The sequence below is a fragment of the Empidonax traillii genome, unplaced genomic scaffold, assembly GCF_003031625.1.
Source record: "Empidonax traillii isolate 1590-97213 ecotype Southwest subspecies unplaced genomic scaffold, ASM303162v1 scaffold8:size5222938, whole genome shotgun sequence".
NCBI lineage: Eukaryota > Metazoa > Chordata > Aves > Passeriformes > Tyrannidae > Empidonax > Empidonax traillii.
This window is the reverse complement of record NW_020955201.1, coordinates 1,395,926-1,408,250: the sequence shown is the minus strand read 5'-3', so window position 1 is coordinate 1,408,250 and position 12,325 is coordinate 1,395,926. Positions and strand designations below refer to the sequence as shown.

At 37.8% G+C, this 12,325-nt stretch overlaps 1 protein-coding gene across 1 annotated transcript in view; it reads left to right on the top strand.

Annotated features, from left to right (window-relative positions):
* CMYA5 (cardiomyopathy associated 5) overlaps positions 1-12,325 on the top strand; it is a 45,559-nt gene that overhangs the window by 18,805 nt on the left and 14,429 nt on the right. The window contains exons 3-8 of the mRNA XM_027882490.1: positions 900-995; positions 1,650-1,883; positions 3,681-3,703; positions 5,599-5,720; positions 9,568-9,717; positions 10,702-10,848. Coding sequence (XP_027738291.1) covers positions 900-995; positions 1,650-1,883; positions 3,681-3,703; positions 5,599-5,720; positions 9,568-9,717; positions 10,702-10,848 — 772 coding nt within the window. The remainder of the gene's footprint in view (positions 1-899; positions 996-1,649; positions 1,884-3,680; positions 3,704-5,598; positions 5,721-9,567; positions 9,718-10,701; positions 10,849-12,325) is intronic.

Here is a 12,325-nt window from a genome sequence, read left to right as displayed (position 1 = left end):
CCTGAATTTTTTGTTGCATGAAAACCATAAAATCATAGCTTCGCAGTAAATGAAATGAGCTATAGATGGCGTCTGTCAGATTTTATAGGTTATCTTGACAAACAGAAGTTAGTCTCCAAATTTTGGTGATTAGCCCTAAATATTTATAAAGTGAGCTTTCAATTTTACTGTCCAATGTGACATTTAAAATTAATGAAAAGCTTGTTTTCTATAGATTTAGCTGTAACATTGTGCCATAATACGAAGCTGTGACAAAAGAAAACTAACATTTTTTTTTTTAGATTTATGCCATTGAATTAAAAGTAAGCATTTTTACAAATTATGAATTGCACCTGAGCAGATGGACAGCTTTCTTTCATAAAAGGTCAAGAAGGACTAAGAAAAAGTTCTGAGTTGTCTCTGATGCCTGTTGTCACTTGAACTGCTTTTGTTTCCACATCTAATTCAACCAGTGATTTTGATATATTCTTGTTTATGAGAAATATCTTTCAAATTCTAATTTAAAAAAAAAACCATGATAGTGCATAATTTATTACCCTCATCATTACCTTTCTTATATCCCTTTTAATGCACTTGTTCCTGTAATGTCTCAAGGACCCTCATGAGAGTCTAAGTACCTTCACTGCCAGCAAAGTTGCATTGAAATTCATAATTTTCAAAAACTGGTATAGACATTCAGCATCTTGTCTAACTGAGCTCCCTTTTTTTGGTTTGGAAACGGTTCTGTGACTGTTCCAGTTGCTTTTTTGGTGCTTATCTTTGTAGCCAAAGTGATACTTGAACTTATTTATCAATTGTTGCAATGGTGACTCAGGGCTAAAGGAAAATATTCACCTAAAATAAGTTCTGTGCAAAAGCTTTGTAAAATAACCTGCTTAAGTTTAGATTTTAAATTTCAGGATCAATTAAGTGAATTGCTGATAGCACTGGAAGAAAAGTCAATAAAGATCGAGGAGTTTGTGAGTGATATTGAATTGCGATTTAACTCAGTTGAGGTAAGTCCAGTGTTTTACCACACTTTCTCTCCTTGTACTTCTAAGATATGTTTGCCCTATTTTATAACATCATTGCTTTCACCAAAATGGGCTGTTTCTCCAGTCCTCAAATTGGCTTCTTCCACTTGAAGGTGTTAACTTTAGTGGAAGAAAAAGACTGCTTTTTCTTGCACATCAGTGCAAAGTGAAATATGTAACTGTCAAGCACTGAAAGAAAAAGTTCCCTTAATTTTGCTTAAGCCTATGAAAAGCTCATAATGTGTCTCTATTTAGAATCTTGTGTGAAGCATATAAATTAGTTGCCCAATGTCTTAAGTTCTGATTACCCAAGCTCTTAAGCCTTGAGAACTGTATTAATTTCAGTTGTAAGTATGAATTTTTAGCTATTTTGTAGTCAGATGTCCTGTCTCAGTGCTTAAATATCTAAGTTTAATTTTGAACAGTAAAAAAAAACTTGCCATTGTTTTTAATGCGTTTCTCTAGTGATATTTCTCACAGAGGAGTTTGCTTGCAGAAATAAAATTATCTTATTGTCAGTATGCCAGAATGAATCTGGTGGATGACTCATATGTGGGTCATTCAGAATTTCTGTGTATTTGTTTAATGTTGTAATTTTATTCTGCAGAACAATTTACATCTGTTTTTATTTTGCAGGAAAATTGTAAGAAAAGTGCAGACTTACTGGAAAAGCAGAATGAAGAGATGCTTAAGAAAGTGGTAGCACAGTATGATGAGAAATCAGAGAACTTCGAGGAAGTGAAGAAGATGAAAATGGAGTACCTGTATGAGCAGATGGTTAATTTCCAGCAAACTGTTGATTCAGCAAAGGAAACTTTGGAGACAACAGTTAAAGAAGCAGATGAAGTGGATGGATTTGTTTTCCTAAATGTAAGTAAAAATGGCTTTCATGCTGTAGTTTTTACAATGCTAGTTAGGGAAGGAGTTCTGTATCTAGGCTGGCAATGAGTTATTTACTTTTTTTTTTTTTTTTTAAATTAGCATAATCCTGCTAGCTCAGCTATTCCTCTCTGAAACTGCTGGATCATTTGCATTTGTTGTGGGAATTCTCAGAGAGAAATGCAGAGATGATGCATAGGATGAAAATGTGATATGCTATTAAAATGGTTCTCATTTGTTTTATAAGGAGGAGGTAAAAAGACAGTTGGATAATTTATCTAGAATTAATTGTTCACTGAGGAATGAGAAATATTAGAGGATTTAGGTATTTTACTGTATAAAAATAAAATACATATTTTGTATGATAAAAACAACAAAGTGATTTCTGAAACAAGAAAAGTGTCTGAAGTAGAATTGTTTCTGGGTTGTAGGGTGCTTTTTTTTTTTTTTTTTTTTGTTGCTTTTGGATTTTACAATAAACAGACACAAACAGTATTTACGCGCTTAAATTGCTGGGGCTGTGATAAATATTTACTGCTGAAAGGCAGTGAGAAGCTTTGTGGTAGTTGGATGCTGGCTGGGGTGAAACCACAACAGTGGGGTCGGCTTAGGGACGTGCATTTGATGGTCCTTTCTGGATATGAAAGACATCTCCAGTGAATCTGCGGGACTGGACCTACCTAGCTCATACAGTCTACAGTCATTAATCTTAAACTTTATTCAGAGGGTGTTTGCAGGTCCTGGGTGCTCCAGTACTGTTCTTGTGCTGCAAGACTTGTCCATAAGTGAGCCATACTACTTTCTTCTCTACACAAGTATATATATCTTTACACAAGCAAAAATACTCTACAACTATTAACAGTCTTGAAGTGGATGGATTTTCTGGGATAATAATCTCCTGTTACAGAATGAACATGTAGTTTAGAAGTTGCAGAGAAACTATCCTGGGATGCCAGAAATAAAAAGGTCAAATTACTCTCTAAAGACTGATCGTTGATGCAAAATAAACCAGCTTTCCAAATGCAAGTACCCAGCCCATATATGCCCTATCAATTATAGAAATGATGGAACAATATTTGGCTTTCTTCCCTACTCCAAGCTACACTATGTCTTGTAATCAAGTGAATATTGTGGTAGATTGGCTATTTTGGGATGGACAAAAAAAAATGGATTATTTTCCTGAACTTTGTGAGGTACAGGATCAATGCTTTGGCAAAAAAAAAAGTTTTGTGATCTGTAATTATTTTCTGGGGTGTGAAAATCATTGGATTCCCTTCTCCTTTCTGTTAATGATAAAAGAGAAGAACTTTTTTGTCCACATACTAGGAAGCATTAGCTGAAGATTCATGGAGCATGGGCCAAACTCTCACTCCAAAAGTAAAAATCTCACCCAGCTTCTAGTAATAAGAAGTTATGAGGCAGATTTTAGCCAGTATTAGAATTTAACTATTCTTACTGTGCAAGTGATTTTTTTCTCTAAAAGTCTTGGTTTAAGAGAGTACTTGAATATGTTTCAGTCTTTAAACCTAGATTTTGAATACTGACCCCTCAGGAACTTAAAACCAGATTTATACTCTAATACCCTGCTGAGTCAGAGCTTTGAAACGAAATATTCCTAAGGAAATAAATCCTCTGCTAGTGTGAATGCACAGCATTCCAAACAGCATCAAGTCAGTAAAACCATGTGTATTTTATGTCCAAGGAAAGTAGAAAGACTGTTAGATGATCAGTTTTTCAACATTTTGGGGGTTTTGAAAACTATTAATACTTTTTTTTTTCTTCTTCTAGTCATCTAAAGAGTTGAATAAAAGGTACATGAAGTATGGGTTAAGCGCACTGTAGTGAGTACTAGGCCTAGCATGCTGGATGCTTCATTTAGTATTTTCAAGCTTTGAAAGCACACTTCTAATATTCAGAGGTACTTTTATAAACCTTGCAAATAATGAAATTAAGACAAGAGGTTTTATCCTTGTTGCTGTAACTGACTGATTTTGAAGTATTTTGCACATGTTCTGTAAGACAGCAGTTATACAAATAGCATGCTAAAACATCAGCTCAATTTTAAATCTCTACCCAGACATTTCTAAACAGATGTTCCTCGTAGTTATTATTATACACACATATACTAAAAACCATTTTAACCCTGCTTCCGCCTGTTAGACATCACTGGTATATTCATTTTTTTCACTAGTCTGGTTTGTGTCACTTAGTCTCTGAAAGGTTATAATACAAAGCATCACTTACGTGTTGTTGGACTATGTTTCTGAACATAATTCCAGAAAAAAAATGAGATTAAGTAAATTTCAAAACATTATCAGGGGACTATGGGCTGATGTTTTCCCATGCCTCTTCACTACCAGTGCCTGATTCTGGGTGTGTCAGAGGACTGGTGCCTCATCACGGCTGCATCATGGTCCACCTGCACATACCAGTAAATGCATATAATCACAAACATTTCTCTGCCATGTGGGGTTTTCTCAAGGGAGTCATTTGGGTGAGTCCCATCCTTTATGAGAGAAGTGTTCAACTGTAAGCCCATATTCCCCAAATAAATTTTCCAGGGTGAACTAAAAAGATTCAGAGTGGTTGGCTTGCAGGCTTCTCCTAAGCAAGTCCCCAAAACTGCATTGCCCACCCCCCTGCCGATTTTCCCAAGGGACCTGGGCATTGTGCAGTGCACATCAAACATACCCTTGTCAGGACTTCCTCTGCCATCGCAGTGGTATGTGTGCTGACACAGACTGGAATATAACAGTGACACGAGGTTTTCACTGTCCAGTCAAATTACAACCACAGGAGAGTGGTTTCAAAACAATGTGCCAAACACCCCTTCAGGGTTTCCAATCATCTTCAGAACTAGGACTGTAAATTTGGACTCACTTCTTGCAAGTCAAACTTTTTGGCCACTTATCTGCATTTACTTTATTGCAGGTAAAATGAGACAAAACAATTTTCCTAGTTTTCTCTCCACTTGTTTACTTACACAATAAACTTTAAAATTCTGTTTTGTGCATGGACTGGCTATTACTATATTTTGATAGTACCTGACTACCTAAAAAAGGTTAAGAACAAGTCTATTTAACAATGCATGCTTTTCTAAAGAAAGTATATTTTATATTTATTGTGCTTTGTTAAAATTATGCATAATTAACTACTACTTCAGTGATTAGAAAAAAATGAAGGGGAGAAAGATAAAATTCAATTGAATTAAAAAGAAATCATTTTCTTGAAGCTGCTTCTGTCACAGAATTAAAAATATGTTGGTGTTTTTTTCTATAATGAACTCAGCAAATACAGGCTAGTTAAGTGGAATCTATCTTCCCTGTCATGTCTTTTTGGCTTGCCACAAGCAGCTGCTTTATGTTACATCTTTGGAGTCAGCTGCTGAAGTTAGCTCCAAGGTAACATTTAAAGGCACTGCATTAGCAACCCAAACCCCCGTGCTCTTGGGACTCTTTCTGTGAACTTCAGATCTTCATGTTCTTATGGGTTAAGTGTACACAGACCATGTGGTCTCTCACTGTGCTCCTTATCTAAAATTGCAGTGTGGTCTAAAATTCAAAAGCAGGGAAACAGATTCTCCATGCACGTCATCCTCAAGTTCATGGGAAATATTTACAGAAGATATGTCATATAGTCTTTGCGTCTGGCCTTTGCAAAACTATGCAGTAACCCAAATTATTTAGATGTGTTTTCTTCCTAATAGGTTACTTTCTGCAATGGATACCACCCTCCCTTTAGAGAAGGTGCCCAGTGCTTTTTCACTATTTGAGCACTTTGCAGACAGTCCAGGACAAAGCAACCAGCAGTCCTCACAACACGTGGCTGGTAAGAATCTCTAAATATAATTTTTACAAAAGCTAACAGTTTGGCAATGCTTTGGACATTTTAGGAATCTAAAAACAGAATCTTATTGAGAAGTATAAAGTTGAAAACCATGTAATTAGCAATCAGAGTGGAATGTAAAATGAAGTTTAATTGTGCACAAGTGTTTGGCTTGTAGTAGGGACAGTAGGATGAGCAACAGAGACAGAAGTGCTAAATTGGGGAATTCTTGCATCATTTCAGACATCTGTACCTCAGACTATCTGAAAGTCTTGATCTGTAAATCTCCCAGGGCTAAAGAAGTTGGTTTTCCTTGCAGGCAGGGACAGAAGAAGCAACCTAATGGTTCTCCTGAGCTCTCTTCCTCTAAGGGTGGCAGCCCCAGTATGCCTGGTATGGGGAAGAGAGTATGGGGCTGGTTGATGGCTGAGGTCTCTGAACTTGTGCCAAAGGAATGGAGGCACCTGAAATCCCCAAGGGATGTGAAGAGAAAGTGGTTAACTATAGCTGGAAACAGCCATGGTTTGTCAGGGTAGTAGTGAAAACTGCGCGTGGTATTTCATGTCCTGTAAAAAGCCTTTCTGCTTTCAGGCTTTCTGCTCTGCCTGCACATATAAGTGTATATTATCTAGATCTGGACAGCTGTCAGTGAAGATCTTGTCAGTGCCAATTTGTGAATTAATTTTCTTCATAATGGAACTCACTCAATTTCTTTTTTCAAGAGAACATTGGTTTAGAGCCTTGCATCTCACTGTCGTGTTTTGTGGCCTCCCATTTACCATCCATATGCACCACTGCCATCATAGTCACTCCCTGGCTTTGGAAGTGAAGCCTCTTTCTCATATGTTTGGTTCCTGAGCACTGAAACTAGAGTATCAAATTCCCTAAGGTGCTTTGATTCCTGGGTGAATTTTCAGGTGACTAATGGGACATTGGAGAAATGCCACCTTTTGCAGACACTCCGGTGTCTAAAAAGTGTTGAGTGCACTTAGAAGTGTTCCTATGGAAAGACTGTCTCTCTTCTTCACACCACTACTTAGACCTAGAGGAACTTGAATATGTCCGAGACCTTAAAATCCTCATCAGATTTATATGAATTTGCCTATGGCATTGGAAGCTTCTCAGGTGAAGTTGGACAGGCACTAGTGAATGCATTGTTATCTCAATGTCATTTTTTTGGAAGTGAGATAAAAAGACCTTTTTTGTAACCCACTCTGTCAACTTGCTGGTGAAAATGGCCTATGCGTCTTGGCTAGTTCCTAAACTTCCTCCTGAAATCCCATGGGTGCAACCATTCATTCCTCCTAGGCTGCTACCTACTAGCAAGGTCGTACAGGAGGACAGATCCATTTTGTCATGCTATGTTTCTTTTTCCCACAAGCCACTCCAACATGTATTTCCCTAAACTGCTGAAATGTGCTTTTTGGGTTGGTTTGCATTAGCTATTGTGTTTGCTGACTCCAGACCAGTTTACTTTGACAAAGTGCAAATGAACGACTGTCCATTAGCAAGAGATCTTTGAAGTTCCTCATCCTTTATATTTACTGGGCAGCTGGTTTTTATTCTTCACTTCCACGACCAAGTACTTAAATTGCTATTGTGATTTTTACTTTGACTAGCAGAAGACAAAAAAATTTGGGTGTTTTATCTTCATTTGATTGTTTGTTTTTCAAAGTTACTCTCTTCTTGAAGGACAATGGAGTTATATGCTTACAAGAAACTTGATTTGGAATTGAATAGTTTGAATACCTCATTTGTCACATATTGAAGACCTTTGTCAGACCTTTGTGGTGGTTTACTGAACAATTTCATAGAACCTGATTTTTCCATATTCACTAATGTAAAGCTGTTTTCCCTCAAATTCTTCCTCTTTTCATGTGAGCTATCCCCATTCACAAGTGCATTAGCATAAAAAAACTGTAGCAGCATCCTGTCGAGCATATTGGAACTCAGGTTCTGCCACGAGAAGAGTGGCAGAATAATTTAAAAATTATTATTTGAAAATTAAATTTAAAACAATTAAAAATTTAAAAAATTAAAAATTTAAAAATTTTTATTTCCAAAGCCATCTGGTAAGGCAAGGCCCTTTACTGATTGTAAAAGTCTTCCAATAGAGTCACAGAGGAATGTAACTGTTCTCGTTTTTCAAGTCCACAAAACCAAGGGAGTGTTTTTCTCATTACATTGGAAAATATTTTGGATTATTATTTCTCTTCCAGGGGCAGTGGGGGTTAGGTAGTGAGAAGGAAAACTTCCTTACACCACAGCACTTCAATGAAAAGTGAACTGATGAGAACATTTCCCGCTTTTCTGTTGAAAAATATCATTTATTCAAACTCATGTTGCAAATATCTCATTTTATTAAATAAAATACACTTAAAAAGGGACCAGTACTTTGACAACCCATAAATGTTCTGTTTCTGAGGAGAACAGTTTAACTTCTTGCTTTGAAATTACCTCCTTTCAAATTGTTTAATATTATGCAAAAGGAAATTAGAAATCAAATATTTTTCAGTGTTGCTTTTGATTTATCACTCTTTTTCCTTTTTTTTTTCCCCTCAGAACTTTCATTCAATAAACTGGCTTCTGTTCAGATTTGGCATAATAATAAATCTTGCAACTGTGACCATAAATAGTAGTTTCTAGGCAACTTCATGGGGAAGAAAAATGGTTTCCCTACTATGTCCATTGAAAGGAAGTATTTTCCTAAAGATATTAGATTTTTTAATTGCCAACTCTAGTTACAGTCAAAAGACAAAATGAGGATTGTTTTTAGCAATGAAAAGGATAATTTATTTTTTTTTTCAATGGGCAGCAGATGTAATCCTACTGTACTGGTAGCTCTCTGTGTAAGTCATAAGAAAACAGCCAGCATCTGCATTTGCCTTGTTCATGCCACAGGGGATCATCATCATTACTGTGGAGATAACTGGAAAGAAAGCAAAAGCTTTCTGCTGAGATTTTAAGAGAATTCATGCAGTATGGAAATTTACTGGGTGAAGAAATAGAACCATGTATTTTCGTTCCCTGCAATCATTTTAACAATTAACATCTTTTGGGGCTTTTTGCCTCTTTCTTTCCCCTCTCTCTCTTTTAAGACATAATCACAGAGGAGAACAATATCTCATCTGGGGTGGATCTGTGTCAATCAGGAAACAAAGTTTATGTTAAATCTGGGGAGCCTTGAAAGTCTTCGAAGCATTCTTTGTGAGGAATGATACTGGTTGTACTGTGGGGTTCAGGTACTTTGGCAGAGTTCAGGTTCACCTGCACACCAAGGATTCTCAGTCCCTTGGATCTGTGGAAAAATGACCATGCCAGGAAGGAGTTATGAGTTGTGCATGTGCTGTGGGAGTCCACCTCAGATCCAAGGCTTCAGGGAGCCTTCTGCTCCCCAGTGCTGTTAGAGCCTTCCTCTGCCTAAAGCACATTCCTGCTGCTGTCAATATCTGTAGAATCAACACACTGGAGAAATCCCTTCCTGGTGTGACAGGTCCTTTCCCGTGCCCACATTGCTGGGATCAGTTCATACATCTGTCTCTGGATGAGGGTGTGGGCACACACTTTATACTGGGTTTGGGTGGTCCCAGTACTAGGACTAGATCTTGTTTTGTCCAGATTATGAGGGAAATGGACAGCTTTCAGTGCTGAGCAGACACCTTTTTCTGCTCCTAATTTAGGAGGACCTGATGCTCTAAAACTGTGCCAGTATTTTGTCTTTCCTGCTGTACTTGCTTTGGGGAAATAAGCAATCTGAATGAAAATAAGCAACTGGGTTGCCTCACAAACCTGTAGGTAATGTGCCTGAAAATGCAGGAGCACATATAACAATGGAAGACTTTCCTCTCAGTCCCACAGGCACCAACTGTGGTACCCCAGGAGCCAAACTCAGCCACCAGCACCTCCATTGCTGTCTACTGGTCTGTGAATGACGGGGATGCCATCGACTTCTTCCAGGTCTATTGTATGGAGGAGCTGCAAACCACCAAAGATGCAGGGGGTGTGTAACATCTCGCCTTCTCAATTGCAGGAGTTCCTTCTGCCCTAAACAGAGGGGGTAAACAGAGGGGGATACGAGTTGCAGGGGAGTGACAAGGACACAGAAAGAAAAGTGGCTGTGAAGACATCACATATAGGACTGAGGATGGGCAATGATGTTTCTTCTCCTCCCCTTTGTCCTCCAAAATGCAAGATAAATGTCATAGTCTGTAAAATGAAGGACAGTTGTTTTCACCTGCTGAGTTGCCCTTTTACTAAGTGGCTTGACCTCCAGAGAGGATGTGTCCATGCTGCTCCTGGGTACTCATGGGGACTGCAGATAGATCTCCCAAAAGGACAGCCTTCATTAAGCTTTAGAGTGCTGCAAGTGCTTCTGAAATATGTATCCACTAGAAAAGCAGCAGGAAAAGGTAATCAGTATTTCCACATGTAGATGGAGGTTTAAAAAAAAATGTCATATGTTAAACGTGAAATTGAATAAAAGGAATTGAAATGTTCATTCATTAAAAAGCTCAGACTGATCATAAAGTCACCTTTAGCAACCAGGCTCTGCACAAATCCATGTGTGCATGTGTGTGCAGGCTAAAGGATGCTAAGGGCTTTTTAGGTAATTTATAGCTAAGTCCTATACAGTTTATTATGAGAAATTATTATGTTATAGAGCCTGTTATATTATATATATAATGTTAGAGAGCCCGTGTTGGTAACTGCTGATTGTGCATCCCGAGCTTGCAGTCTAGTCCTCAGTAGGACTGGGGGCCATAATCTCCCCTTGCATCAATGGCATTTGTGTACATTCAGTTCAAGGGCACATCAAAAACTTTCTGTCAGAACCGAGTCGGTGTAAGATATGACAATCTGGGCTACTAATGTTTTCTGAATTTTTTAAATTGAATTTTTTAATATGTTAGTCGAGAGACTGAACTGTAAGCCCTAACAGTGCAACACAAGTGTGATGTTCCAAGCTTGTGTATGTTTCTCTTAGCCCTAGTGGAAGAGTACAGAGTGACGGTGAAAGAGAGCCATTGCATTTTGGAGGACCTGGAGCCAGATCACTGCTACAGTGTGTGGGTCATGGCTGTGAATGGCACAGGCTGTAGCTTACCCAGTGAAAAAGCCATTTTTAAAACAGGTATGTATTCATTTTGGCATTTGATTATTACAAGCCTCAGGTTCAAAAACAAATTCTAGTCCAAAGTGTTATTGAAACAGAAGAAACTGCTTCATTCAGCCCATCTGGCAGATAGCACACAGCTCAGAGTCATTTCCCCATTTGCTAGGAGATAGAGGCGTAATTGCTCCTGAGAGGAAAGTTGAAGGCATTCAGTTTTGAAGACATTTCCAGTTTCAGGCCAAATGGCTGGGGCACTGGGGCAGCACATTATGTATTTCTCTTCCGAGTGTGTTGCAGTGCCCCAGGGAAGCTCTGGGAAAGCCACCTGCCTGCTCCCTGCTGCTGCTTCTTTTCCTGCACACAGCGGAGAAGACAGCTGTGTGTTTTACCTCTCTGCCATCCTCCTGAATACACCTACATTGCATTAAGTTATTAATTTTTTAAAGGAAGGCCTGCTTTACCAAGTTTACATGCTGTGTCTTGCTCAGTGGGACACAAATCTCAGGTGTGGCTGAGAGGCTCTGCTGTTGTTTAAGCAGTATATAAATTAAGATGAGTAATTAGATGAGCATTTCTTATGAGCTTCATCTGACTGATTCACTTTTCTGAGTATTAATTTCTTTAATAATTTGTATTGACAAAACTATTGCTTCTTAAATTACACACAAGGTGAAGCGTCCTTGTGTCTGAGGCCCTCCTGCCAGACAATTTTTTCAGTGCTACAGGATAAAAGCAATTATTCTATTCCTGCAGGCAAGAATACAGGGAAGGATATTTAAAAATTTTATAACGAAAAAATTCTGAGAGTATTGTTGAAATCATTTGACAGCACCGACAGCTTCAAACCTTTTGCCTAATTTAATAGACTTCAAATGTGTTGATAATTCTCTTAATTACTTAATTTGGGATTTGTATTTTAAGAGAGATTAATTTTTGGATAATTCAAAGTGGAAATTCATATTTTATGGCCTCAAAAATGCAATTGTGAACATGGTGCAGACTTTCTGCCTAAATAATGATGAGTTGTTATTATTAGCTAATAAATTATAATTTAAAAAAAAAGGTTTCCACCCCTCTAACGCTATTATTCTTAAGAAATCACTTTGTCTTTTGGCATCAAGATCACCACACTTTTCCTCAAAATGGAAGCCTTCTAAAAAGAAGTTAATTTCCGTGAGTCTCTAATTACTTCCTTTGGCCGACTTCTTTAAGAAAACAAATAAATTAAATAAATATGGTCTTGTTAAACAGTTTTTCTCAAAGCTGAGTTGAACTACTTCTGGAGTGAAACCAGATGGACCTGTGGGGCACTGCGGAGCACTAACTGGTACAAAATTGCTGCATCTCCTCAACACCAAATCCAGAAAGATAAGCACCAGTAATAGAAAAGAGTTCTTCAAAAGGAGTCCAGCTGTTTTGATATAAAGAAAAAATATTTCAATTCTTCAAGTAGCCCAATGAACTCAGAAGCAAGAATTTAGAGTTTATTTTTAGT